This window comes from Ascaphus truei, chromosome 1 (genome assembly GCF_040206685.1).
Source record: "Ascaphus truei isolate aAscTru1 chromosome 1, aAscTru1.hap1, whole genome shotgun sequence".
In the NCBI taxonomy this organism is placed as follows: Eukaryota; Metazoa; Chordata; class Amphibia; order Anura; family Ascaphidae; genus Ascaphus; species Ascaphus truei.
In genome coordinates, this window is record NC_134483.1 from 452,846,775 (window position 1) to 452,874,730 (window position 27,956).

General features: G+C 42.0%; 1 protein-coding gene across 4 annotated transcripts in view; it reads left to right on the plus strand.

The window, feature by feature from the left end:
* EGF (epidermal growth factor) overlaps positions 1-27,956 on the plus strand; it is a 201,479-nt gene that overhangs the window by 87,016 nt on the left and 86,507 nt on the right. For all 4 annotated transcript variants that reach the window (XM_075617161.1, XM_075617162.1, XM_075617159.1 and 1 more), the window contains exons 3-6: positions 18,003-18,202; positions 22,562-22,743; positions 24,364-24,594; positions 26,195-26,406. In XM_075617161.1, coding sequence (XP_075473276.1) covers positions 18,003-18,202; positions 22,562-22,743; positions 24,364-24,594; positions 26,195-26,406 — 825 coding nt within the window. The remainder of the gene's footprint in view (positions 1-18,002; positions 18,203-22,561; positions 22,744-24,363; positions 24,595-26,194; positions 26,407-27,956) is intronic.

Genomic DNA, 27,956 nt, shown 5'->3' on the forward strand with positions numbered 1-27,956 from the left:
TCCCACCCCCCGCGCCCTGCCATTAGTGATTCCCACCCCCCGCGCCCTGCCATTTGTGATTCCCACCCCCCGTGCCCTGCCATTAGTGATTCCCACCCCGTGCCAGCCATTAGTGATTCCCACCCCTGTGCCCTGCCATTAGTGAATCCCACCCCCGCGCCCTGCCATTAGTAATTCCCACACCCGTGCCCTGCCATTAGTGATTCCCACCCCCCGTGCCCTGCCATTAGTGATTCCCACCCCCCGTGCCCTGCCATTAGTTATTCCCACCCCTGTGCCCTGCCATTAGTGATTCCCACCCCTGTGCCCTGCCATTAGTAATTCCCACCCCCCGTGCCCTGCCATTAGTGATTCCCACCCCCGTGCCCTACCATTAGTGATTCCCACCCCTGGGCCTGCCAATAGTGATTCCCACCCCCGTGCCCTGCCATTAGTGATTCCCACCCCCTGCCATTAGTGATTCCCACCCCCCGTGCCCTGCCATTAGTGATTCCCACCCCCCGTGCCCTGCCATTAGTGATTCCCACCCCCGCGCCCTTCCATTAGTGATTCCCACCCCCATGCCCTGCCATTAGTGATTCCCACCCCCCGTGCCCTGCCATTAGTGATTCCCAACCCCCGTGCCCTGCCATTAGTGATTCCCACCCCCGCGCCCTTCCATTAGTTATTCCCACCCCCACGCCCTGCCATTAGTGATTCCCACCCCGTTCCCTGCCATTAGTGATTCCCAACCCCCGCGCCCTGCCATTAGTGATTCCCACCCCCCGCGCCCTGCCATTAGTGATTCCCACCCCCCACGCCCTGCCATTAGTGATTCCCACCCCCCGTGCCCTGCCATTAGTGATTCCCAGCCCCCGTGCCCTGCCATTAGTGATTCCCACCCCCCGTGCCCTGCCATTAGTGATTCCCACCCCCATGCCCTGCCATTAGTGATTCCCACCCCCGTGCCCTGCCATTAGTGATTCCCACCCCTGCGCCTGCCATTAGTGATTCCCACCCCCGTGCCCTGCCATTAGTGATTCCCACCCCCGTGCCCTGCCATTAGTGATTCCCACCCCCGTGCCCTGCCATTAGTGATTCCCACCCCCTTGCCCTGCCATTAGTGATTCCCACCCCCCGCGCCCTGCCATTAGTGATTCCCACCCCGTGCCCTTCCAATAGTGATTCCCACTCCGTGCCCTGCCATTAGTGATTTCCACCCCCCGTGCCCTGCCATTAGTGATTTCCACCCCCCGTGCCCTGCCATTATTAATTCCCACCCCCCCTACCTGCCATTAGTGATTTCCACCCCCCGTGCCTTGCCATTAGTGATTCCCACACCCCGCGCCCTGCCATTAGTGATTCCCACCCCCCGTGCCCTGCCATTAGTGATTCCCACCCCCGCGCCCTGCCATTAGTGATTTCCACCCCCCGTGCCTTGCCATTAGTGATTTCCACCCCCCGTGCCCTGCCATTATTAATTCCCACCCCCCCTACCTGCCATTAGTGATTCCCACCCCCCGTGCCCTGCCATTAGTGATTCCCACCCCCCGTGCCCTGCCATTAGTGATTCCCACCCCCCGTGCCCTGCCATTAGTGATTCCCACCCACCCTTCCCTGTTTTTGTATAATGTCACTGTCTATTTATGCTTGTACTTGTTTAATTGTGAAAAGAAAACTCTGATGTCTGTTTTATTCATAATCTGAGGTGGACATTTGGGGCGGTATGTTGCCGCTGTAGCGGCGGCTGTTGGGGGGAGGGGGGGGTAAGTGCAGGTCAGCCTTGCCAGAAGGGGCTCTGTGGTACAGTAAAGCCTGGTGGTGGCTGCTATTGGTGAATGGGCAGGGCTCATTGTGCTTTGGGTTCGTGGGACCCATTCTCACAGCTGACGATGAGTCAGTTAAGCGGCTGGGCCCGGGCGCTTCCCAGCTTGGGGGGTGTTGCGGGCCATGGTTTGAGTACTATTAGACTTACCTGTGGGTGGAGCCAGGAGCACTCTTGCAGGGGTGGCACTTATCATGTTATGTTATACGGTGTATTTAATAAAATCAGTGGCCTTTTATCCTCTAGGGGCTGGGGAGCATCATTGCAGACTCTAAGGTCGGGCCATTCAGGATATATTGCTGTTTCATGTTCTCACAACCCAGGGGGAGCATAAAGGAAAAAACAACAGAGAAAACACAAACTAAGTGCAGACTGTAGGTTAATTTGTAGCAATGTGGAGTGAAACTTGGCTCACGTGTACAGCCTACTCACAGGATAGCAGAAAGTTTAGGGCAGTGACAGGGTCTGTGGACTCTGTGGTGTTGTACAGGTGAAGTCAGGATACCTCTCACATTCATCAGATGGATAGGACATTTTTTAAACTACATTATAAAGTAATCCTTTTTATATTGATCTGCACCATGGAGATTTCTTTTTACTCTTCCATGTTCCTATCCATCTGATGAATGTGAGAGGTATCCTGACTTCACCTGTACAACATCACAGATGCCACAGATCCTGTCACTGCCCTAAACTTACTGCTATCCTGTGAGTAGGCTGCACACGTGAGCCAAGTTTCACTCCACATTGCTACAAATTAACCTACAGTCTGCACTTCGTTTGTGTTTTCTCTGTTGTTTTTTCCTTTATGCTCCCCCTGGGTTGTGAGAACATATATCGATCATCTGGGACCAGTGAAGACAGTCCCTTCCAGAGGGTTTGAGCAGGGGTTACAACCTTATATACACGTTATTTGCACTATTATTGGTCAATTAATTCACGCACTTGATTATTATACGTATTTATATTATTCACTTATAGATTGGTGATCACTAGTATTGTTTCAGCGCCTGTTTCACACTATCACCTTGTCTATATTGCTGTTTCAATCAGCAACATTTGTGGTAAACTCAGTCTTGCTAAATTTGGGATTGTTGGTAACCCAACTTTCTGGGCCACATTCTGTTCACATGCTATCTACCAGAATTTTGTCGTATAAATTTGCAGACATACTTGAGATGTTTTATTGGCATGCACATTAGGCACCTGTACATTCCTGCCATTGTTGTCTGCATCATGCTGAAGCTGGAGAGGGATCGGTAATGGCAAATCCTTAAAGCAGTGATTTCCAACCTTTTTTGTTTGGAGGAACCCTTGAAGTGTTTAGAAAAATCTCGGGGAACCCCTATCTGGCTGACACCTATCAGTTTCATTTCACACCTCACAAGCCCACTCTATTTCCCACTCTCTACCCATGTATTTATCTCCCCTCCATCTCACTCACTCTCCCCCCTCAGGCCTCACATGTATTTCTCCCCTGCGTCTCACTCTTACTCCCTCTTTTCCTCACTCGCTCCTTCCCCCACCTCACTCGCCCCTACCTTCTGTCAATTACCCCACTCTCACTCAATCGTCTCCACAAAATACATATCAAAATACCCCTAAATACATTTACCCCCACTCCGCAATACATATTAAAAAGGCCCCCGCCAATCCATATTAAAAAGGCCCTCGCCAATACATATTAAAAAGACTTCTGCCGCCCCAATACATTTTAAAAAGACCCCCGCCGCCCCAATACATTTTAAAAAGACCCCCGTCGCCACAATACATTTTAAAAAGACCCCCGCAGCCCCAATACATTTTAAAAAGACCTCCGCTGCCCCAATACATATTAAAAAAAATTTGGGATGCACGGGTTAAATCATCATCCTCATATCTCCCCCAGCACCCCTCACCATCATCATCATATCTCCCCCAGAACCCCTCATCATCATTATCCTCATATACCCACCCCCTGCATCTCACATCACACCCCCCCTGCATCTCACATCTTCCTCCCCTCCGTATCTCAATTCTCCCTCCCCTGTATCACTTCTCCCTCCCTCCCTCCCTGAATCACTTCTCCCTCCCTCACACCCCCCCTGTATCTCACTTTTCCCTCCCTCCCCCCTGTATCTCACTTCTCCCTCTCCCCCCACCCCCCTGCATCTCACTTCTCCCTCCCCCCCATATGCCTACCTCAAGAGGCGGTGAGCAGGAGGCAATGAGCAGCAGGCGGCAGGGGGCAGGATGTGGTTGCGGGCTAGAGCAGGCAGGACCGCACGCTCGCTCTAGCTAGCAGCAGGCACTGGAAGTCCTGTGACCGGTCACTGAGGTGAGGGCGATTGAGGGGGAGAGCCAGGAGAAGCTGAGGAGAGCCGCCACGGGCCGCACAGTGAGTGCGGGCGGCTAGGCGGAACACCTGGGACCGCTCCGCTGAACCCTGGTTGAGAATCACTGCCTTAAAGTGTTGCTTATTTGTTTTCTTAACTCAGTGAAGGCTTTCTTAAGTTCAGCAATAACACGGATACATTTCTGGAAGCATTTCTTCACTAAGCAGTAAATGTATGTACAGCTGAACCCCGTTATAACGCGGTGCTTGGGGTTCACAGAATGCGATCGCGTTAAATGTGAATCGCGAAAAAAAATTATTACGTTATTATTTTTCACAAGGGATGGGACCCACGTGTGCAGCAGAGTTCGTTGTGAGGCAGGCATACGAAGGGGTCTAGGCGACTGAGCAGGGCAGTTGCTCCTGACGTCTGGTGTCCTGCGCACCATTAGTGCGCATACATGGCAGGGTTTGCAACATCTTCTGCGCATGCACAGCCTAGACGTTTGGCGCATGTGCAGACGACAGCGGCAGTTCATGACCCTGCGGCGTCATTGGACGGGGGGACACCCGGAGCCGAGGAGGAGGGGGGACACCGGAGCCGAGGAGGAAGGGGGTATGCCAGAGCTGAGGAGGAGGGGGTTATGCCAGAGCTGAGGAGGAGGGGGGTATGCCAGAGCCGAGGAGGAGGGGGGGACACAGGCAGCAATCTCCCTACCAACAGGCACATGAAAAACAGGGAACATATTGGAAAACGCGTGGTAGGAGCTCTGCTGTTTATTTGGGAGCCACAATCAAACCGCATTATACGCAGATCCGCGTTGTATCTGATCGCGCTCTGATGGGGTTGAGCTGTATGTATGTATGTCATTATTTATATAGGGCCATTAATGTACATAGCGGTTCACAGTAGTAATACATGTGACAATCATATAAATAACAAATAACTACAAATAACAGATCATGGGAATAAGTGCTTCCGACATAAAAGTAACATTTAGGAAAAGAAGGCACTGACTGCCCACACCTCTGGAATGCCCTTCCCCTCAATATCAGCCCAGCACCCTCTCTATCCACCTTTAAGATCCACTTTTAAACACATGCTTAACGAAGCATATGAGTAGCTCCGTGGCTGAAACTATACACCTCATACTGTACATACATCTTGGCCCCCTGCAGATGCACTTACCAGAACACTCTCCTACTGTCTCTGTAGTACATTCTTCCTACCTACCAATTAGATTGTAAGCTCTTCGGAGCAGGGACTCCTTTTCCTAAATTTTACTTTTATGTCTCAAGCACTTATTCCCATGATCTGTTATTTGTATTATTTGTTATTGATATGATTGTCACGTGTATTACTGCTGTGAAGCGCTATGTACATTAATGGCGCCATTATACATACATTATACATACATATACATATACATATAAATACATGTACAGTAATACACATCATGATTACTTATTGTTTATTATTTTTTATTCATTTAATTGGTTATTTTAGTAGTGATTGAAAAGCTAATCGTAATTAAGCATTCAACTCTGACAATGGTGTTTCTAGCAGTTTCTCTTTCATGAACATGATATATCCTGGTTTCTCGAACGGTGTGTTTCTACAAAGTACCAATTGCATTATCAGGGATGATTTTATACGGGTACATTTATAATATCTATAACATAAATGGGTATATATTGGTGAATCTCATCATAAATTGGGATAAGTATTATATTGTTTTGAAATCTGTTTTCAGCGTGTACACCGTGGGTTTGAATGCTCACTGTAGCTAGTAACTATTAACTTAACTCTATAGTTGTGATCCCACAAATATATGTTAAGGCAAATTATTTATTGAAGAAAGTGATCTAATTTAGACTGGAGCATAAGTGTTAGGTGACCATATCATCCGGTTTAGCCGGGACAGTCCTGGATTTTTATTAAATGTCCCGGCGTCCCGTCAAATTTCTCAAAATCGTTGTAATGTCCCAGTTTTTAGCTTTACCCTGTTTGCACTCATTTAAAACTCGTAAAACAGTAAAAATAGACACTGCATGTTTTTATGTGATTGATAATAAACATTTTAAATATATTGGTAAACTCTAATGAAATGATTTATTAATATAAACTAAACCATCATTTTGCTACACTCGAGAGTTTGCATTATGTTAGGAAACTTAAATAAATCAATAATACTGCATAAATGGTGATGCTATTAGGCAAATACCATTATAATAATCATTTTTAAGTGAAGTAATTTGTTTTATAAATAATTTTATAGTGTCCCAGTTTCTACTTTTGAAAATCTAGTCACCCAACATAAATGAGTTGTGTTTGAAGGTTAATTTTTACAGAGTAAGCAAGATACACACACAATGAGAAGCCCTGTGTTACCACACACACACACACACACACACACACACACACACACACACACACACACACACACACACACACACACACACACACACACACACACACACACACACACACACACACACACATATAAAAACAGTGTACCCTACTATTACAGTGTAACGCCTGTTCGTGTCTGGTCTGACCACCCAATCTCACATTGGCCCCTGTGGTCTATCCAGCCCCGTTACATGTCTGTGTATGGTGGTGCACCTGTAGGCAACAGGACTCCTGAGTCTCCCGCTTGATGGTATTGGGGGATGTCATGCAAGACAGGTATCTGAGGTAGTGGGTGACGAGTCCTACTTACATCATGTGCAGCGCCTCCACATCATCAGGATCTATGCGTATGCAGGTAGATGGTCCTGATGAGGAACTCCTTCTTGGTGGTGAGGGCCCCAGGAGAGTAATTGCAGACTCACACCATGGGGTTCTTGATAAACAAGCCATATTTATTGTGCGTGGTGATAAGGGCCAGCTGCCCCTCACAATCATGGTCTCAGCCGCACATTCTTCCGTGGTTCCCTTTAAAAGGTATGCCCTCCCAATGGAGTGGGATTCCCTCTCCCCGTAGGGAGATCACCCCTGTGCCAGGTCCCTGGACAAAGTTGGCCTTTTCTTGCTTGATATAAATTGGTGCCACTAGTTACTGCACTAGTGGGCCCCTTTAACTTGCTGCGTCACCTTGCATCATCAACTAGCAGTAACCACACTCTGCAACTTTCCACACTAACCTCTCTGCTGCCAACACTAATTTTAGGCAGTGCGGTGCCTTATATACCTCAGAAGGCAGGCACATCTCTGAGGTGTGAAATAGGTGAACAACAGAAAAGTGCGCAACAACAATATATAAATAACGTGATGAATGTGATACAATTAAATAGGTGACCTTGTGTATAGTATGAATATTTATGGAGCGTCTGCAGCTGTGACACCAGGGATGGCTCTGGTCCCCCCTAAATGCACACAAAAAAACAAGAAACACAGCGCACAACGCTCATAGTGCATTAAATGATATCTTTAGTAACCAAAATAAGAAGGTAAGTATTGTGCGTACATAAAACAAAATTTAAACAAGCATTTCAGGGTTATTGTTACCCAAGCACCAACGGACGCCTGTGATGGTCTCGTGGCTCTCTCCTTCTCACTCCAACAACCTCGATGTAGGGCCTGGAAAATCTCCACTCCAAACGCTGGTGTTTTGGCCTCTCGCCTTAGGGAAAGGCTAGTGCAGCTTCAGCAGTCCAGAAAAAGACCTCCGCTTATATGCGTTGTGCCCGTCACTGCATAAATCTCGTGTATAACGGAGCAGCGGAGTACACGCGGTTTTGCGTCCTGGTCGAGAGCTTCTTCCGGGTCTGTGACGTCACAAGATCGCGAGACTTCGTCGCAAGTCTGCAGGACACCGGATCAGTTCTCTGGGAGTGCTGGGATGTGGAGGGTTCGCAAATGTCATCAATCCTACGCGTTTCGAAACCACAGAGGGTCTCTTCATCAGGGATTAAAGACTTATGAGTCTATTGGCATTTTATACCCCTCCAGCGTCACTGATTAGTCCCTCAATTAGGGTTTGAACCAATCGCAACGCAACGGGGAGGAGTCAGAAAGCTCCATGGCAACAGAGAATGCATCCTAACAAAAAAACTAAAAACAACTTTATTTACACATATAATAACAAACAATTTCAAAAAGAGGACTCTAAAATAAAGAGAAAAGAATTAGTACACACTAATATTTGTAGATGTGTTGGAATATATATAGTGATTCTAAGAACCACCAACAGAATTATATTCGAAAAAGAAGCACGAGCTAAAAAATCAATAGATACCTTAAAACCATAAATTAATGAAATGTTAAAAAGATTTTTCTTTAAAAGCTTAATATATAAAATATACCAGCTCAGAATATAAATGTAATTTCTAAATACATGACCTAGCTATATCACCAGTGTAAGGTGGTCAGTAAAGGGACCATATATCTATATCCTCATTGAGACCTCCCGGATATAATGTGCCCAATTTATATATCCAGAAGGTCTCTTGAAAGGATAAATCCTTAACCCTATCCCCACCCCTTCTGCTCCTGGGCACGTGTTTGATACCCTTAAAGCGCAGGGATATGGGGTCTTTATTGTGATGTAAGGCATAGTGCTTAGAGAGGCTATGAGTTAACAGACCATGTTTTATGTTTCGTATATGTTCTTGTATACGTGTTTTTAATTGGCGTTTAGTGCGCCCTACATAGAACAAGCCACACGGGCATTCAATTAAATATACAATATGATCCGAATTACAATTAATAAAATCAGATATTTCATAAATTTCCTCAGTTTTTGGACACACAAGAGTTTTGCTATTAGAGTGTAAGTGTTTGCACACTGAACATTTTCCACATTTGAAGTTTCCACAAGGTTTTTTAATATTTAACCATCTTTTTTCTCCCACAGGTGTAGTTTTAATATTTATGTCACTAGGGGACAGAGCATTCTTTAGATTTTTTGCTCTTCTATAAATAAACCTTGGGAACTTAGAAATGTATGTTCCCAAAATTGGGTCATTTGACAGGATTGACCAGTGCTTCTTTACAATCCTCTCTATATGTGAAGTCATGGAATTATAATTTGTAATAAAAGCGACATTACATTTTTCCTCACTTATAATTTGTTTCTTTTGATGTTTCGTTTTTGGAACGAGCATTTGATTCCTATCTATTTTTCTCACCCTATCAAGATCATCAGTAAGTTTTTTGAGGGGATAACCTCTTTCTAGGAATCTTGAGGTTAAGTCACCCGCCTGTTTTTCAAAGTCTGTGTCCAAACTACAGTTTTTTCTCAACCTGTAAAATTGGCCCCCAGGTATATTTTGAATCCAAGATTTTTTATGGTTACTTGAGGCCATCAGGAGGTTATTTGAATCCACTTCCTTGAAATAAGTTTTACTTATAAGGTTTCCCTCATCAGACACCCTCAAATTCAAATCTAAGAAGTTAATTTCCTTGACACTTTCCACATGGGTAAATGTCAAGTTTCTGGTGTTATTGTTTATATACTTCAAAAAAAGGCTTACAGAATGTTGGTCCCCATCCCACAGACATATAATGTCGTCTATAAAGCGACGCCAAATAATGATATTTCCTCTAAAGGGATTGTTATTAAGGATGCACTTATGCTCCCATTCTCCCATATACAGGTTTGCGAAACTGGGGGCAAATCTAGTGCCCATCGCAGTTCCGCAAACCTGCAGGAAAAATTCCTCCAGAAACATAAAATAATTATGTTTCAGGATAAAGTTGATGGAATCCAGGATGAAGTTTTTGTTTAAATCATGTAATTCGGCATCGCTAGATAGAAAAAAATTTACCGATGCTAGGCCCTGTTGATGTGGTATATTAGTGTATAGGGCCTGCACATCACAAGTTAACCATCTATATGAATCCTTCCACTTTAAGTTTTGTAACAAGTTGAGCAATGACGTGGAGTCCCTTAGATGGGAGGGGAGTTTTTCGACATAGGGTTGCAAAAAGTGGTCAACATACTGGGACAAATTGGCTGTTAAACTATCTATACCTGAAATTATTGGTCTGCCTGGGGGATTTGTTATTGATTTGTGGGTTTTTGGGAGGTGATAAAATATCGGGATCTTGGGGGAACTTGTAAACAAAAATTCATACTCAATCTTGGTGATAACACCAGAGTTTAATGCTTGATCCAATAGTGATCTAAGTAAATTTAGAAAGTCCACTGTTGGATCTTTTTTAAGCCTAGAGTATGAAGTGGTGTCATTCAGGAGTCGCAAAGCTTCTCCTTCATAATCCTTTCGGTTCTGTAGAACGACACCACCTCCCTTATCCGCCTGTCTAATTATCAGATTATTATTCTCCTTCAGGAATTTTAATGCTAAATTTTCTTTTTTAGTGAGATTATGTTTTATGTCACTCGACTTCATATTACTACTCATTAGATTAAAGTCATTGTTAACCATGTTGAAAAAGGTCTCAACATGGTGACCTTTAGAATGGGAGGGGTAAAATTTAGATTTCCCCTTAAAGTGCGTGTGCCTCAAACCTTGTGTGAGTTCTAAATTCTCACCTATAACAACCTCGGGTGGAACAATAGACACTCCTGTTTTATTTGGAACTTCATTACCTTCCTTATCTAGTTTAATAAAATGTCTCTTTAATGTGAGGTTTCGCATGAATTTTTGGAGGTCAGTGTATAATTGAAATGAGTTCGGTAGGCATGAGCGTGAAAATGTCAAACCCCTGTCTAGAACCTTTTTTTGGTCAGTGGTTAAAATAACTGAGGATAAGTTAAAAATACCACGAGAGGGAGATGTCACACATCTTTCTCGTAGCCTCTTTTCTTTAATTCTGGCCCCTCCTCTAGTTCCTCTTCTGGTAGGGTTCTTTTCTTTCTCTCCCCTGACAGAGATTTTTGGGAGGTTTCCACACATTCCCCCTTCTTTTTCGGATCCAGGTGTCTTTTTCTGACTGAGTCCAAAAAAGAAGACGGGGAATGCTGGGCTGGTGATTGAGTTTTGGCAATAGGTGTATAGGGCCTATTATCCCTATGTGTATCAAATTCTTTCTGGCCGTATCTAAAATTGGGGATATAATTCCTCCCTTTATAATTGGGATTTCTAAAATGCCCTTCATGTCTAGGGGGAGGGAAATGTTCATCAAATCTGGGGGGACCTCTTCTCTCCCCATAATATTGATTCTCCCATCCTCTATTGGCAGGGTGGAAATTGGGATTTTGATGTCTTTGTGTATTGTTGACTCTATTTTGTGAGTAGGAAGAATCCCTACCTTCCCTATTTTGAGAATGAGTTTTGGAGGGTCTACCCCTCTCAGCATCTTTTGCCCAATTTCTCTGTCTGTTATTGTCATAATCAGACTTATCCCTATAAAATTTCTCGTGCTTCTTCTTCAAAATTTCACCCTCCGCATGCTCGAGCTTCATGCGGAGGTCATGCTCTATTTCTGAGCAATCATGTTCTATTACAAGTGGCTCAAGTAATTTAACAACATCTGTTACCTCTTTGTCAATAATTTTTAATGACTTGGTTCTTTCATAGATAATGAGTTTCATGAGGGCCATGGAACAGTCATCCAAAATTCTGTTCCACTCCTTCATGAAATGTGCATCATCTTTACCGAAAATAGGTAGTTTTTTAATACGTAGGCCCCTAGGGGCCCTATCACATTCTACATATTTTTGAATTGTTCTTTTTTCAAGATACAATTTATTTTCGGTCAAGAGTAATTGTTCTAAAACTTTAAAATGCTTCTCAACTGAAACCCTCATATCCTCACTCTCAGGGACCACTACATGATTATCAGAGAATAATAAGTCAAAATTAGCATCACGTTTCTGTCTGCAATTTACCAGACTCCACACCATATTGGAGGAGGGGTGACAGGTAGAAATGAAAGTGTGCAGCACCAAGAGCAATAGAGTAGTGAAATAGGTGAACAACAGAAAAGTGCGCAACAACAATATATAAATAACGTGATGAATGTGATACAATTAAATAGGTGACCTTGTGTATAGTATGAATATTTATGGAGCGTCTGCAGCTGTGACACCAGGGATGGCTCTGGTCCCCCCTAAATGCACACAAAAAAACAAGAAACACAGCGCACAACGCTCATAGTGCATTAAATGATATCTTTAGTAACCAAAATAAGAAGGTAAGTATTGTGCGTACATAAAACAAAATTTAAACAAGCATTTCAGGGTTATTGTTACCCAAGCACCAACGGACGCCTGTGATGGTCTCGTGGCTCTCTCCTTCTCACTCCAACAACCTCGATGTAGGGCCTGGAAAATCTCCACTCCAAACGCTGGTGTTTTGGCCTCTCGCCTTAGGGAAAGGCTAGTGCAGCTTCAGCAGTCCAGAAAAAGACCTCCGCTTATATGCGTTGTGCCCGTCACTGCATAAATCTCGTGTATAACGGAGCAGCGGAGTACACGCGGTTTTGCGTCCTGGTCGAGAGCTTCTTCCGGGTCTGTGACGTCACAAGATCGCGAGACTTCGTCGCAAGTCTGCAGGACACCGGATCAGTTCTCTGGGAGTGCTGGGATGTGGAGGGTTCGCAAATGTCATCAATCCTACGCGTTTCGAAACCACAGAGGGTCTCTTCATCAGGGATTAAAGACTTATGAGTCTATTGGCATTTTATACCCCTCCAGCGTCACTGATTAGTCCCTCAATTAGGGTTTGAACCAATCGCAACGCAACGGGGAGGAGTCAGAAAGCTCCATGGCAACAGAGAATGCATCCTAACAAAAAAACTAAAAACAACTTTATTTACACATATAATAACAAACAATTTCAAAAAGAGGACTCTAAAATAAAGAGAAAATATGTAGAATGTGATAGGGCCCCTAGGGGCCTACGTATTAAAAAACTACCTACTTTCGGTAAAGATGATGCACATTTCATGAAGGAGTGGAACAGAATTTTGGATGACTGTTCCATGGCCCTCATGAAACTCATTATCTATGAAAGAACCAAGTCATTAAAAATTATTGACAAAGAGGTAACAGATGTTGTTAAATTACTTGAGCCACTTGTAATAGAACATGATTGCTCAGAAATAGAGCATGACCTCCGCATGAAGCTCGAGCATGCGGAGGGTGAAATTTTGAAGAAGAAGCACGAGAAATTTTATAGGGATAAGTCTGATTATGACAATAACAGACAGAGAAATTGGGCAAAAGATGCTGAGAGGGGTAGACCCTCCAAAACTCATTCTCAAAATAGGGAAGGTAGGGATTCTTCCTACTCACAAAATAGAGTCAACAATACACAAAGACATCAAAATCCCAATTTCCACCCTGCCAATAGAGGATGGGAGAATCAATATTATGGGGAGAGAAGAGGTCCCCCCAGATTTGATGAACATTTCCCTCCCCCTAGACATGAAGGGCATTTTAGAAATCCCAATTATAAAGGGAGGAATTATATCCCCAATTTTAGATACGGCCAGAAAGAATTTGATACACATAGGGATAATAGGCCCTATACACCTATTGCCAAAACTCAATCACCAGCCCAGCATTCCCCGTCTTCTTTTTTGGACTCAGTCAGAAAAAGACACCTGGATCCGAAAAAGAAGGGGGAATGTGTGGAAACCTCCCAAAAATCTCTGTCAGGGGAGAGAAAGAAAAGAACCCTACCAGAAGAGGAACTAGAGGAGGGGCCAGAATTAAAGAAAAGAGGCTACGAGAAAGATGTGTGACATCTCCCTCTCGTGGTATTTTTAACTTATCCTCAGTTATTTTAACCACTGACCAAAAAAAGGTTCTAGACAGGGGTTTGACATTTTCACGCTCATGCCTACCGAACTCATTTCAATTATACACTGACCTCCAAAAATTCATGCGAAACCTCACATTAAAGAGACATTTTATTAAACTAGATAAGGAAGGTAATGAAGTTCCAAATAAAACAGGAGTGTCTATTGTTCCACCCGAGGTTGTTATAGGTGAGAATTTAGAACTCACACAAGGTTTGAGGCACACGCACTTTAAGGGGAAATCTAAATTTTACCCCTCCCATTCTAAAGGTCACCATGTTGAGACCTTTTTCAACATGGTTAACAATGACTTTAATCTAATGAGTAGTAATATGAAGTCGAGTGACATAAAACATAATCTCACTAAAAAAGAAAATTTAGCATTAAAATTCCTGAAGGAGAATAATAATCTGATAATTAGACAGGCGGATAAGGGAGGTGGTGTCGTTCTACAGAACCGAAAGGATTATGAAGGAGAAGCTTTGCGACTCCTGAATGACACCACTTCATACTCTAGGCTTAAAAAAGATCCAACAGTGGACTTTCTAAATTTACTTAGATCACTATTGGATCAAGCATTAAACTCTGGTGTTATCACCAAGATTGAGTATGAATTTTTGTTTACAAGTTCCCCCAAGATCCCGATATTTTATCACCTCCCAAAAACCCACAAATCAATAACAAATCCCCCAGGCAGACCAATAATTTCAGGTATAGATAGTTTAACAGCCAATTTGTCCCAGTATGTTGACCACTTTTTGCAACCCTATGTCGAAAAACTCCCCTCCCATCTAAGGGACTCCACGTCATTGCTCAACTTGTTACAAAACTTAAAGTGGAAGGATTCATATAGATGGTTAACTTGTGATGTGCAGGCCCTATACACTAATATACCACATCAACAGGGCCTAGCATCGGTAAATTTTTTTCTATCTAGCGATGCCGAATTACATGATTTAAACAAAAACTTCATCCTGGATTCCATCAACTTTATCCTGAAACATAATTATTTTATGTTTCTGGAGGAATTTTTCCTGCAGGTTTGCGGAACTGCGATGGGCACTAGATTTGCCCCCAGTTTCGCAAACCTGTATATGGGAGAATGGGAGCATAAGTGCATCCTTAATAACAATCCCTTTAGAGGAAATATCATTATTTGGCGTCGCTTTATAGACGACATTATATGTCTGTGGGATGGGGACCAACATTCTGTAAGCCTTTTTTTGAAGTATATAAACAATAACACCAGAAACTTGACATTTACCCATGTGGAAAGTGTCAAGGAAATTAACTTCTTAGATTTGAATTTGAGGGTGTCTGATGAGGGAAACCTTATAAGTAAAACTTATTTCAAGGAAGTGGATTCAAATAACCTCCTGATGGCCTCAAGTAACCATAAAAAATCTTGGATTCAAAATATACCTGGGGGCCAATTTTACAGGTTGAGAAAAAACTGTAGTTTGGACACAGACTTTGAAAAACAGGCGGGTGACTTAACCTCAAGATTCCTAGAAAGAGGTTATCCCCTCAAAAAACTTACTGATGATCTTGATAGGGTGAGAAAAATAGATAGGAATCAAATGCTCGTTCCAAAAACGAAACATCAAAAGAAACAAATTATAAGTGAGGAAAAATGTAATGTCGCTTTTATTACAAATTATAATTCCATGACTTCACATATAGAGAGGATTGTAAAGAAGCACTGGTCAATCCTGTCAAATGACCCAATTTTGGGAACATACATTTCTAAGTTCCCAAGGTTTATTTATAGAAGAGCAAAAAATCTAAAGAATGCTCTGTCCCCTAGTGACATAAATATTAAAACTACACCTGTGGGAGAAAAAAGATGGTTAAATATTAAAAAACCTTGTGGAAACTTCAAATGTGGAAAATGTTCAGTGTGCAAACACTTACACTCTAATAGCAAAACTCTTGTGTGTCCAAAAACTGAGGAAATTTATGAAATATCTGATTTTATTAATTGTAATTCGGATCATATTGTATATTTAATTGAATGCCCGTGTGGCTTGTTCTATGTAGGGCGCACTAAACGCCAATTAAAAACACGTATACAAGAACATATACGAAACATAAAACATGGTCTGTTAACTCATAGCCTCTCTAAGCACTATGCCTTACATCACAATAAAGACCCCATATCCCTGCGCTTTAAGGGTATCAAACACGTGCCCAGGAGCAGAAGGGGTGGGGATAGGGTTAAGGATTTATCCTTTCAAGAGACCTTCTGGATATATAAATTGGGCACATTATATCCGGGAGGTCTCAATGAGGATATAGATATATGGTCCCTTTACTGACCACCTTACACTGGTGATATAGCTAGGTCATGTATTTAGAAATTACATTTATATTCTGAGCTGGTATATTTTATATATTAAGCTTTTAAAGAAAAATCTTTTTAACATTTCATTAATTTATGGTTTTAAGGTATCTATTGATTTTTTAGCTCGTGCTTCTTTTTCGAATATAATTCTGTTGGTGGTTCTTAGAATCACTATATATATTCCAACACATCTACAAATATTAGTGTGTACTAATTCTTTTCTCTTTATTTTAGAGTCCTCTTTTTGAAATTGTTTGTTATTATATGTGTAAATAAAGTTGTTTTTAGTTTTTTTGTTAGGATGCATTCTCTGTTGCCATGGAGCTTTCTGACTCCTCCCCGTTGCGTTGCGATTGGTTCAAACCCTAATTGAGGGACTAATCAGTGACGCTGGAGGGGTATAAAATGCCAATAGACTCATAAGTCTTTAATCCCTGATGAAGAGACCCTCTGTGGTTTCGAAACGCGTAGGATTGATGACATTTGCGAACCCTCCACATCCCAGCACTCCCAGAGAACTGATCCGGTGTCCTGCAGACTTGCGACGAAGTCTCGCGATCTTGTGACGTCACAGACCCGGAAGAAGCTCTCGACCAGGACGCAAAACCGCGTGTACTCCGCTGCTCCGTTATACACGAGATTTATGCAGTGACGGGCACAACGCATATAAGCGGAGGTCTTTTTCTGGACTGCTGAAGCTGCACTAGCCTTTCCCTAAGGCGAGAGGCCAAAACACCAGCGTTTGGAGTGGAGATTTTCCAGGCCCTACATCGAGGTTGTTGGAGTGAGAAGGAGAGAGCCACGAGACCATCACAGACATCTCTGAGGTCACTAACAATGGACTCAGAACATGTAGCCACTCCCATCCATACATAGGGCACCTCACCAGGGTGTGAGGGCAAACCTCCATAATTACTGCTGGCACTCCTGTAACTTACCATGTCTTGCTGCCAGCAGGAGAGATGACAGTAGGCATTGTTAGGCATGACTACAACAGTATAGAGACTCATATGCTGATATGCTTTCTAAAGAATCAGAACAAAACATCTGCGCAAAGCTGATCCTTGTAGGCTCATATACAGCAAGTCGGCTCAGTGTTTTGTCCCACTGCACACCCTGGTGCTTTACCTATCATGTCACTTCTTCTCCTTAGGTAGAGGAAATAAAATGTTAAACAATATATATGACTCACGGTGATACTTTTTTGCCTTGTATGATAAATGCAAGAGTTCATCTGCAATTGGCAGTGCATCAGATTGCAATTATGTGTTACTCTTTTCTCACATTCCCATTGTTTCAGCCGACATAGATTGGTCCATTTTTTTCAGGGGATTGACTATTGCACAAAGACTGTATCCCCATATCACATACTCACTTACTTATAAACAATAGAAAACAGATACACTTGTACTTTTGCTGATGAAATTTTTTAGTCAGTTACACCAACTAAGATTACATGATTCTTATGATACAGGTAGTATCATCGTTGTACTTAGTACAACACTAAGTACATCTAAATAATCTTAAGTAAATGGATGAAATAGTAATATGACCATCTTTTACTGTACTTGCAATAAGAGATTTTTGCTATCAGCCAAAAATTGTATGCAATTATTATCTTCTTTAAAAACAAAAACAAATGTGTGTTATGGTGCTAATTTTAATATCCAGAAAACATGGAGCCACTTGTTGATTAATTGTGGTAACAGAGAAATACACTAGCGGTACTCTTTATTAAGCAAACAGGCATTGCAGAACAGTTCTACTTTATTACTTCCTGAAACTCAATCAAATATGTTGTCCTTTTTCCATCTCTGTCTTTCAGCTCCTGCACCGTTCCTGATCTTTAGCCATGGCAATGACATTTTTAGCATCGACATTGATGGGACCAATCTCAGAAAAGTAGTGACCGGCGCAGGCTCTTCAGTGCTATTGGATTTTGATCACCAAGAAGAAAAACTTTACTGGGTTAACCAGAATAGAGGTGTTCTTCAAAGAATTTATCTTAATGGCACGAAAAGAGAGGTAATGGATTGGGTTTGCTAATAAAATCAAGTAAAACTTTATTTAGATTAAAAACTGTAACAGGAACAACAACTCAACACAAATGTTATTTTCTAACGTGTTTTCAATACAGAGACAATGCAAAGGCTTCTATGCACGTAGGGGTAGAGCCTCAGAACTCCGTTAAATATTTATCGATCTGCTAAATTGTGTTAGCGTTACGCTAAGTCAGAACGGATATACCCAAAGGTGCTTAACGTTACGATGTCCGTGCGTTCCCCTGAAAAATAGCGGATCGCTAACTTTCAACGAATGTCTGGCTTGCGCATATGCAAATCATATGGTAAAGAGCAGTTTATCTAACAACGGAGACCTCCGTTCATGTTAGCGCATGGAAACCTGCCGTTACTCACATCCAGTCCCTGATTATCATTATTTCAGAAAATAGCTTACAAGGAAAAAGAGCAGGCCTTAAGTGATACCCACATGAATGTACTGGATGTAGCACTTAACCCTTAAATTACTGTTGTAATACAAAGATGCAGCTCAACCCCGTTATAACGTGATCCACTACAACGCAAATCGGCTTATAACGTGATGCAAGTGTGGCTCCCAATTTTCGTATTTATGAATACTTTACAACACGATTATTGATGTCTTAAATACTTTATTGTACAATGGAAAGAGTGTTATATCTCTGGCTCTCGGCACATAAATCAAACATATATAAAGGATATATACAACCAGAGTCGATGGTACTGGCAGATCCAATGTAGTACTCCACGTGTAGATGATCAAACATGGAATAAGAATAAATAAAAATACATAGCGTAATATTGTATGATAACCTGAACAAATTTAACAAAAACACAATACAAACAACAAATGCTGAGAACAGACAGGTGACTGATAGTTATACAAAACACATTTAATAAAACACAATTAATAAAACACAAATGATAGTGCTATAGATTAAAATGTGGAATGGGTCCCACTGATATGCTCCTGCTGTAGCTGAAGTACCCGCTTACCAGAAGTGAGAAGGTACTGTAACTGGCAGTGGATATTCAGAGAGTATCCCCTCTCATCTGTGGCCAGCCTGCTCCGAGCGTTCCTCTTTGGAATCAACAGCGTGCTGGTGTTCGATGTCGGCTTTTGGGTGGAGCACTCCCCTGCTCTCGCGGGGACAGACCTCTGCAGCTCTGTGGCTCCAACCTCTGTGGCTCGAACAGCCTGTGAATGTGTAATCACAACTGCAGATTCGCAAATGCAGATTCTCCAGGACCCTGCCGACAGTGACGTGCGGATGGTAAGGGCAGATTCGCTCGTGCTCCGATCGATGGAATGACCCAAATCGATAGTCAGCGGGAATGTCAGCAAGATGTTAAGCAGTAAATGTGTAAAAGCGGGACCAGCCTCCTATTCCATTCCATCATTCCATCGATCGGAGCACGAGCGAATCTGCCGTTACCATCCGCATAATGTAATATTAAGTGTATGATGTATAGGTGTAAAGTAATGGGTCTACATATTAGAACAAGAATTACTAAGAGACAGACGTTGCCAAAATAAAATGTATTCACACATAGTTACTGTGTGTGACATAAAAAAATAAAAAAACCTTTAACAATACCGTACATACAAAATAAAACATAAGCCACACAGAAAGTTCATACAGAACGTTGGTACATGTAAAGCACATTTGGATAGATCTTATAAGCCAAAACAGGCATTTTTGAACATGCCTCTTTATTTATATAACATTTAGCAGTATAATATATAGAGGCCCTGATCCCCAAATTGTTGCCAAACTTTAGGAAGTCTTTACTCCCATGTACATGAATGAGCGCTGAAGCATGCTATAATTTATCACCTCTTTGTAGAGCGATGCCATATAGAGGGACCTCTAATTTTCAGGTATTTCTTGGGCACTAAGTTACTGTACGTTCATTAATTGAAAGGTGACTATTTCTAACATGCAATGTCTAACATCTGAAGTCTGGAACGCATTTAGACAGGAAGATGATTTGAGGGATACAGGTACATAGGTAAAGCAATGGGGTCAACGTTAACAGAAGGAAGAGCAACACGATTCTTCAGTGAACTTTAAGACTAAGCAGGCTGCTGGAGGTGAATCTTAGGAGATACGTGCTGGGTACTTTGTGGGGGGTTAGATGCCTTTCAAAAGATGATTAATCTGGTTTATAGTAACTTGTTGAGATACTCAAGTGTTGATTAAACTTGTGTTATTGTGATTAGTGAACAGTTATATGGTCCTCAAATAGGGAAATGATTACTTTATACTGATTGATCCCTTTACTGCAATGTGCAAGGCATGGTCTGTAGTGTTTTTTCTCAACTTATGAGGGCACACATGTAAGCATGTCACATACATATAGCCAAGTATTATCACCTGTATGTGTCAGTGTACTGCAAAATGTGACAGTAATCTTTGTTCTGTTCTTCAAGGTTGTGCATAAAGTGACATGTATACATGAGATTGATATATAGTGTATTATATATGTACTGTATTTTCACTTAACAGGTCTCACCGTTTCCTCTGAGTCCACAAGGCCTGGAAGTCCCACTACCTGTGAGGTAGCAATGACCGAGATCAGCTGCTCCTCTATAGGGGTTAGATATAAGAAGTCCTCCTCCTGTCTTCCTTGCTTGGGCAGCATGGTTAGCCAGCTTCTTCTTGACCTTTCTCTTGCTGTCTGCCCAGCGCATCTTCAGCATATTTATGCTGCGGATGGAGTTCCCAAGGGCATTTATGTGGTGGAGTATGCCCCCTCCCCTCAAATCCACTTCTTCTCAGCTGTGCTGGTTCTGGAGCAAAAAGAGATTGGAATGGTTGTCAACCACTTCATTTATTAGAATTTCCAGCTCCTCATCAGTAAATTTGACACTTCTAATTCTGCCAGCCTCAGAAGCAGGATTAGTCGCAGCAGAAGAGCTGGAAGCCTGCTCAGTCATCTCAATAGTAGAGCTGTTTAGCTGAAATCGCTGAGTTATTCAGTTTGTAACGTGTATTTATCTGAAATTCCAACATGCTCATGGGCGTTATGTTAGGTCACCACATGTGTAACGCATCACAAACTGATGTGCGTTAATAAGACATTTTACCAATGCGTATGTGCAGTGTATTATTTAATGCATCTCAGGGCTACAATTTTTGGTAACGTGCATCATTTTTGCATCTAATTAGCGTTGAGGACTCCCATTAAATTAAAGAAAAATAACGTCTGTTCCCAATTTCAGGAGCGATCGTTATTAACTCAAAAATTACCGACTAATGTGAATCTACCCCATAACGTCTCAACTGGAATTCATGGCGGTAAATTGATGCAATAAAACCACAAAGTATATTGCTTGTGTGAATCTATATACTAACATTATTTTTCCCTACTGTATTTTGCAACTTAAGCGCCAAAAATGTTTTTTAGTCAGGACTAGCGGGGCAAAGAAGTATGAGGCCCATGACGCACAGATGTAGATGGTATGTACTAAAAACATTTGTATACGTGCGCCAACACAATACAGTAGTTTAAACTGCGTCAAAATAATATACCATGTCGAACCCGCCGTAAATACTAAAACATCTAATTACAGATGCAGCCACGAGTATTAGAACACTTGTACCTGGGAAATTCTGGGAGATTCTGGGGCAGTCTCTCAGTAAATGCCTCAACATTGCCTCAACATTTCTGTGAGATTCTTAATGGCCCATCGGATTAACACAGAGGGGGGTCCCTGCAGTCCCATTCAAACTGAATGGGACTGCAGGGACCCCTGCTGTGTTAATTCGATGGGCCATTAAGAATCTCACAGAAATGTTGCGGCAATGTTGCGACATTTACTGCGAGACTGCCCCAGAATTGCCAAGGCAAGAGTTCTAATACTCGTGGCTGCATCTCTATATTGTTAGCACAGGATTAGAAGTGCTTAAATTGCTATGTATCAATGACATTTGTTTTAATGCAGCACTGATCTTTCTGGTCAGTACTGAAGTTAATGGGAGTTTCCTTGTCATAGTGCCCCGATAATCACTATTACAGTTTAATGAATAACCCACTAAAACTCCCACAGGCCGGAACACCGTAATGAAGAATACTAGTAGCGCTATTGGCCCAGAAGACGTGTACAGTGTACATCTGTAGGTTGTGATCTATCTTTCAGGATCTTACAAGTCAATTATATGGTACTTTCAAGTCTCTTCTTCGGCTATACGTTACATTTGAGGAAGTAATCTTTGTGGTCTTTAAAGCTTTGTATATATACACCTCTTTTAAGGTATCGCAACTCTTAGCCAGTCTAGGCTGGAGCGCCAAATAACAGAATGCAAAAATAAATTTTGAGCCTGACATTTTTATATTTCAGAGAATGCGGCTTGTAGAAAAAGGGGCTCTAAGATTCACAGTGGACTGGAAGCACAAAATCATTTTCTGGGCTAATCAACAGAAGGGAACTATTGAATGGACAGGCATGAAAGCAAAGAAACCCAGAATACTTTTGGGAGGTTTATTTCGACCTATCTTTATTGCTGTTGATCCAGAAGAGAGGTACGGATTCTTTTACAACTTCATTTTAATCATTTTTTTTACAGTTCCTCTTACAAAGAGAAAACAACTTTTGCAAACAACTGGACATTGCAATTGGCTTCCTAAAATGAATGTAACTATATTTTAACTAAAGAATCAACTGTTTTGTTTTTCTCTAATCAAGGAAGGTTTGTGTGGTTGCCAGGCAAGTGTTTCTACTCCCTTAGGCCGTGTCCATATTCGCGCGCGATGCAAACAAAAGTCTGTACCTCTATGAGGCAGGCCATAGAGCGCGCAATCGCGCGTGCGATTAAGCGCGATTCTCAGGCAGACATTTTTAAAATTTGGTCGCATGACGGCCGTGACGTGCACTGTCCAGCCATTGAGGGTGAATCGCTCACGTAATGTCACGTCCACGCCTCCGCCATGCTTTCCTGTCGCTGTGGCTCACAGGCTACAAACCGCTCGGCTGACAGGCGCACACGACGCCATGCGCTCTGTCGTGTGCGTGTCTACTATATCCACGGCCATAGTCAACTCTGTCTATGTCAGAGGACCAATACAAGTAAACAATGGGAGAGGGAATGTGCTTTACCTGTACACAGTGACAGCGGACAAAAGGTAGTAGACAGAGGATACCCTCTACCTTACCAGTTGGTGGTATCTTTATTTATTCTTGTATTCTTTGAGAATTAGGGAAGATTCCTTTACCCACATGCATCATTTCTAGTTATCATAGAATAATTGTTTAAGTGGTGCTGTCTGGCTCTTTATATTTCCTCAAACACCATTCAGGTCTCAGTTCACTATATTTACAAACTAACTTTAAAATAAATATTTAAAAATACTGCTGTCTGATTTTTGGAAAAAAGACACTCAGAATTAGCCCCTTGCACATGCCACTAACATTGGTTCTTTCTAGACCTTTGAGAGACTGCAGTTTTCAGGATTTTTTTAGTTAATTTGTCTGCAAATGTTTCAACAGAGGGCCACTTTATGGAACATGAGTGGGCCATGTTTGTTGGTATCTTCCCCTGGGCCATCATTTACATGAAAGCTACTTATTGTATATCAACTGCATTAACCCCCCACTTCTATGAGATCCAACAATCATAAGGTTTTAGGAGGTGTTCTAATCCGCTGTGGAAGCATAGGGTTTAACAATGTTTTTGCATAGGGCTAGATTCACTAAAGGTGTGGCCTTTTTGCTTGAGAGGGGAGCTGTGTCGAGCATGGGGTAGTGGGCTGTTGAGTGGAGGCTGCAGCTCATCCGGGCCCATTAAGTGGGGAAGGGAGACCCCAGAGGAGGAAGGGGGCCTAGACTTCTGGGTTGGCTGGCTAGGCCGCCCTCTTCCGCCAGGCCTGGTATGGCTGTACTTACTCTACCCCCTTTTCGGCGGCCCTGGAATTATAAGTCACATTAATAAGATACAATCATAATATTACTGGTGCAGTCTAACTAGGAGCTGCAATAAAGTGAAAGCTATGTACAGTATCAAGCTGTCACTTTCATATTTGTCTTAAGAAATGCTTAGCAGGTTTTCAGATGTAGGCCCAAAGTCTCATGACTGAGTTACTGTGGTCCTTAGAAAATTCAAGATGCAGTCACTAAAAAATTAACAATTGTTTTCTGATTTTCAGGTTTCTATTTTGGTCATCTGAGAGCGCATTTTCTGTCATTCAAAAAGCTAATCTGGATGGAAATAATGTGACAACTGTTATTGAAACCAGAGGAGAAATAAAGAGCCTTACACTGGATGTAACTGACAAGAGGGTTTATTGGATTCTATATAAAAGTGAGAATGGTGATGCAAGTGTTGGCTCATGTACTTACAATGGTGAATCTGCTACTGTAGTCAAAAATTTGGCACCGTAAGTTTTCATATGTTTTAAAAGAAGAATATGAACTTATTTGATAAATGTTTTGATGCATATTGCTTATATGTTTACATATATGTGTGTACAGTATGTGTCTATATATTGTGATGCCCACACCACATTGTAGTATCTTTTAGTCCCAGATGAAGGCAGGAAACATAGTATTTCTCTATATGGGGTGTATTTACAGGGATAAATAAAATACTAACAGGCCCACTGTCCCTTTCGCTTATCTGTTAGTCCCAGGTTTGGAGCAGACATCCCCGCTTCAGCACGATTTCGTGTCCTTCCTAGGGGAGCTCAGCCCCACGAGAGCTCAGAGAATCTCTCCTCTGTAAATCCATTGTTAAGGATAGGACATCCTCGCTTCAGCATGGTCTCTCGTTCTTCCTCCTTCTTGGGATTAACAACCCAGACGTCCCAGCAGGCTCCGCGACCACCGTCCAGTGGGTCTAGGGGGCTGTGGCTGCCTCTTCTTTAGCTGGGGAGCACTTTCTATCTCCCCCCTTCTCTGGGGAAAACAATCTCTCTCTCTCTCTGGCAGCTCTCTAGGTCTGCCTTAAAACACTTCCTTGTTCAGTCTGCTCAATTAGGCAGCAGCTGCTGCTGGGTTCTCTAGGGAGATTAACTCTCTGTGCATTGGAAAGTCCCATAGCTGCCCTTTTCCAGCACCCAGAGGCCAGTGATGGTATCACAATATAAATATATATATATATATATATATCAGAAAAAAAAAGGGCACTCACTAATGGACAAAAGAAAGAAAAACTGGGTGCAAACCATCCGTGGAATGGAAAAAGGGATAAAAGAGGACAGGCACTCCAAAGTAAGCCAAAGATCGTGAAGTTTAATACTCAACGTTTCGGCTCTCACAGGAGTATTTTTTAAGAGCAGCAAACAGTTAAACAACCAAACCATAAATACCCCGTGATCTAAAAAAACTGGTGCCAAAACCCAGTGCACCCCCTGTGACCACAGTAGTGATGTGGAGAAGTGGAGGGGCCTAAGGGACTCTGTGTAAACAAGCAGTAATAAGCATAGAGCAAAAGATCAAACATCCTAAGTGCACAGTACTCACACTGATTTCAACTGCACGATTGTAACAAAACTCTGGCAATCATGTTGAACACGTGATAAATGTACAGAAAGTATATGGTATTTAGAGCACATGAATAGAAATAATTATTTAATAAATGTTAGTGTGGTGCACGGGAACAAAAGAGGGACCCCGATTCCCTCTATAGAATCAAAGAAAGTGTTCCCAGCATTCAAATAGAAAAATACGTGAAAACGACACTAGATGATATGCAAAAAAATACATTTTACTATCAAAAATAAATACAGATCTGGCAAACAATATGCAATGGACAGTGATGCTATTCTAGTCTATATAGTCAAACTACAAATGGTATCCAGATAACATACTGCGTGTAATAGGCAAAAAAGGAAGGAAGGGAGGTAAGGGAAAACAAGGAGGGGTAGAAGTGGTAAAATCTGAATTGAACACGTGTATGGGTAGTGTATTCAGTTCATGCAAATACTCCAAACATTTATAGTTGAATGGCTTGTAAACATGGCATTTTTCGTTTCTTAGTTCTTCGAGACAAAGAGTTTGGGGCCTTTCTCTTTTCTCTGATCATATCTACTATTCAGAGGGGAATTCTGGTTCCATCCGAAGAGCAAATAAATATACGGGGAAGGATGTTGTTACAATCACCTTAAAACCATCCATTTTGCAAATTGCTGACATAAAAGTAGTGCATCCACTGAAACCTCACAATGCTGCTAACTACTCGCTTAGTTCTGGTAAGTTGGCATCTTCACTGTTCAAAAATTATTCAATAGAGTGCATTAGAAAGGTGCTGTGCAAGTGTTGTTTTAATTTAGTGTGTGATTATAATGTTTATCTTTCCTGAAAGGGTAAAGTTTCAAAATAAAATGGGAGTGACTTCCTTGCTGAAGGGTTAATCACTAATGCTGACACCATTGGAACACAACACTATTTGGAATACATATGTGTTTCCCCATAGCATATCACTGACGTTGGTGTTACTGTAATAGCTGGCTAGCCTGTGAGGCAGCTACTACTAGCTGCTACTGTACTTCCACCCAACACAGAGCTACAAACGTTTAAACCCCTGGGGTTATGAATGTAACATTAATTTATCAAAACACACCATTCTTGTTTCGATTACAACTTAACAAGTGTTAAACAGTTACAGTTTGAAGGGATACAGTGTGCCGTATTTCCACTGAAGGAAAGGATATGGTAAGAATACCAAAACACTGAAGCTGACATATTTCTCCTCAGTTGGCACACTTATCAGTACAGGATAAGTGAGCCAGCTGTGTATTGAGGTTATAAATGCCTATTCCCTGATTACTGTCCTACTTTTGAAACCGCATTCTGGAAAGAACTTAGCAATGTCAATGTTCATTAAACAAATATGTAACTATGCTATGGTGGTTTTTGTTTCTTTGGAAATCTATGAATAGCAATATTATCTATGAATATATCATATTTAATATATAAAGAACTCTCAACCTTTAAATTATATTAAGTCCAAAAGCCACTTTATCAAGAGCTCCAGAGAGTAGCTGAAACATTGGGCCAATACCAGATGGTTTGCATCTTTATGGTGGGCCTATCTCTTTATTATTATTGTACACTACCTTATAGGCACTCTGATAGCAGCACCCTCTGCAGTAGTCTGTCTTACACTAGTTAAGTGTGTGCCCCAATCCCCAATATACATATATATATTCTATGTCTATGTAGATACAATATTGGTAGGTCACACACTCATAACAGCGGTGAGCTTTGCTGGGGTGCTCTAATAGTAGTAATCATACATTTTGATAGAAGATAGGCACTCACGGGCATCTTAAGTCAAGTGCAAACGTTTTATTCATAGTATCACCGTTTCGGTCCCTATAAGAGAAAGGTCTCTTATTAGGACTGTAACGTTGATGCTATAAATAAAACTTAATTATTGGCTGATCCTATGTCCATCATACAGTAAGTTACATGTCCAGGGCACACTGGAGAGGAACCTGACAGGGAGCAGTGTGAGTATGCTGCTTGCCTCATGCAGGTTTTACATATGTATATACTGTATGTAAGAAACAAGTTGCATAATACTTTATTAATAAAACAACAATAACAAAATACAGATTGCAAAGGGTTAAGGAAAAATGCAGACACTAGCAGTTTCCTTGAATACCTCTCCCAATTTCATAGTTTTTCACTATCTATAAAGTGTGATCCTGGTTTAAGGGCCTTGTGGCAGCTACTTGTGACTGGTAAATGTACCTCAGTGTGATCCACATTTGAGAAACCTGTGACTGTAGGGATG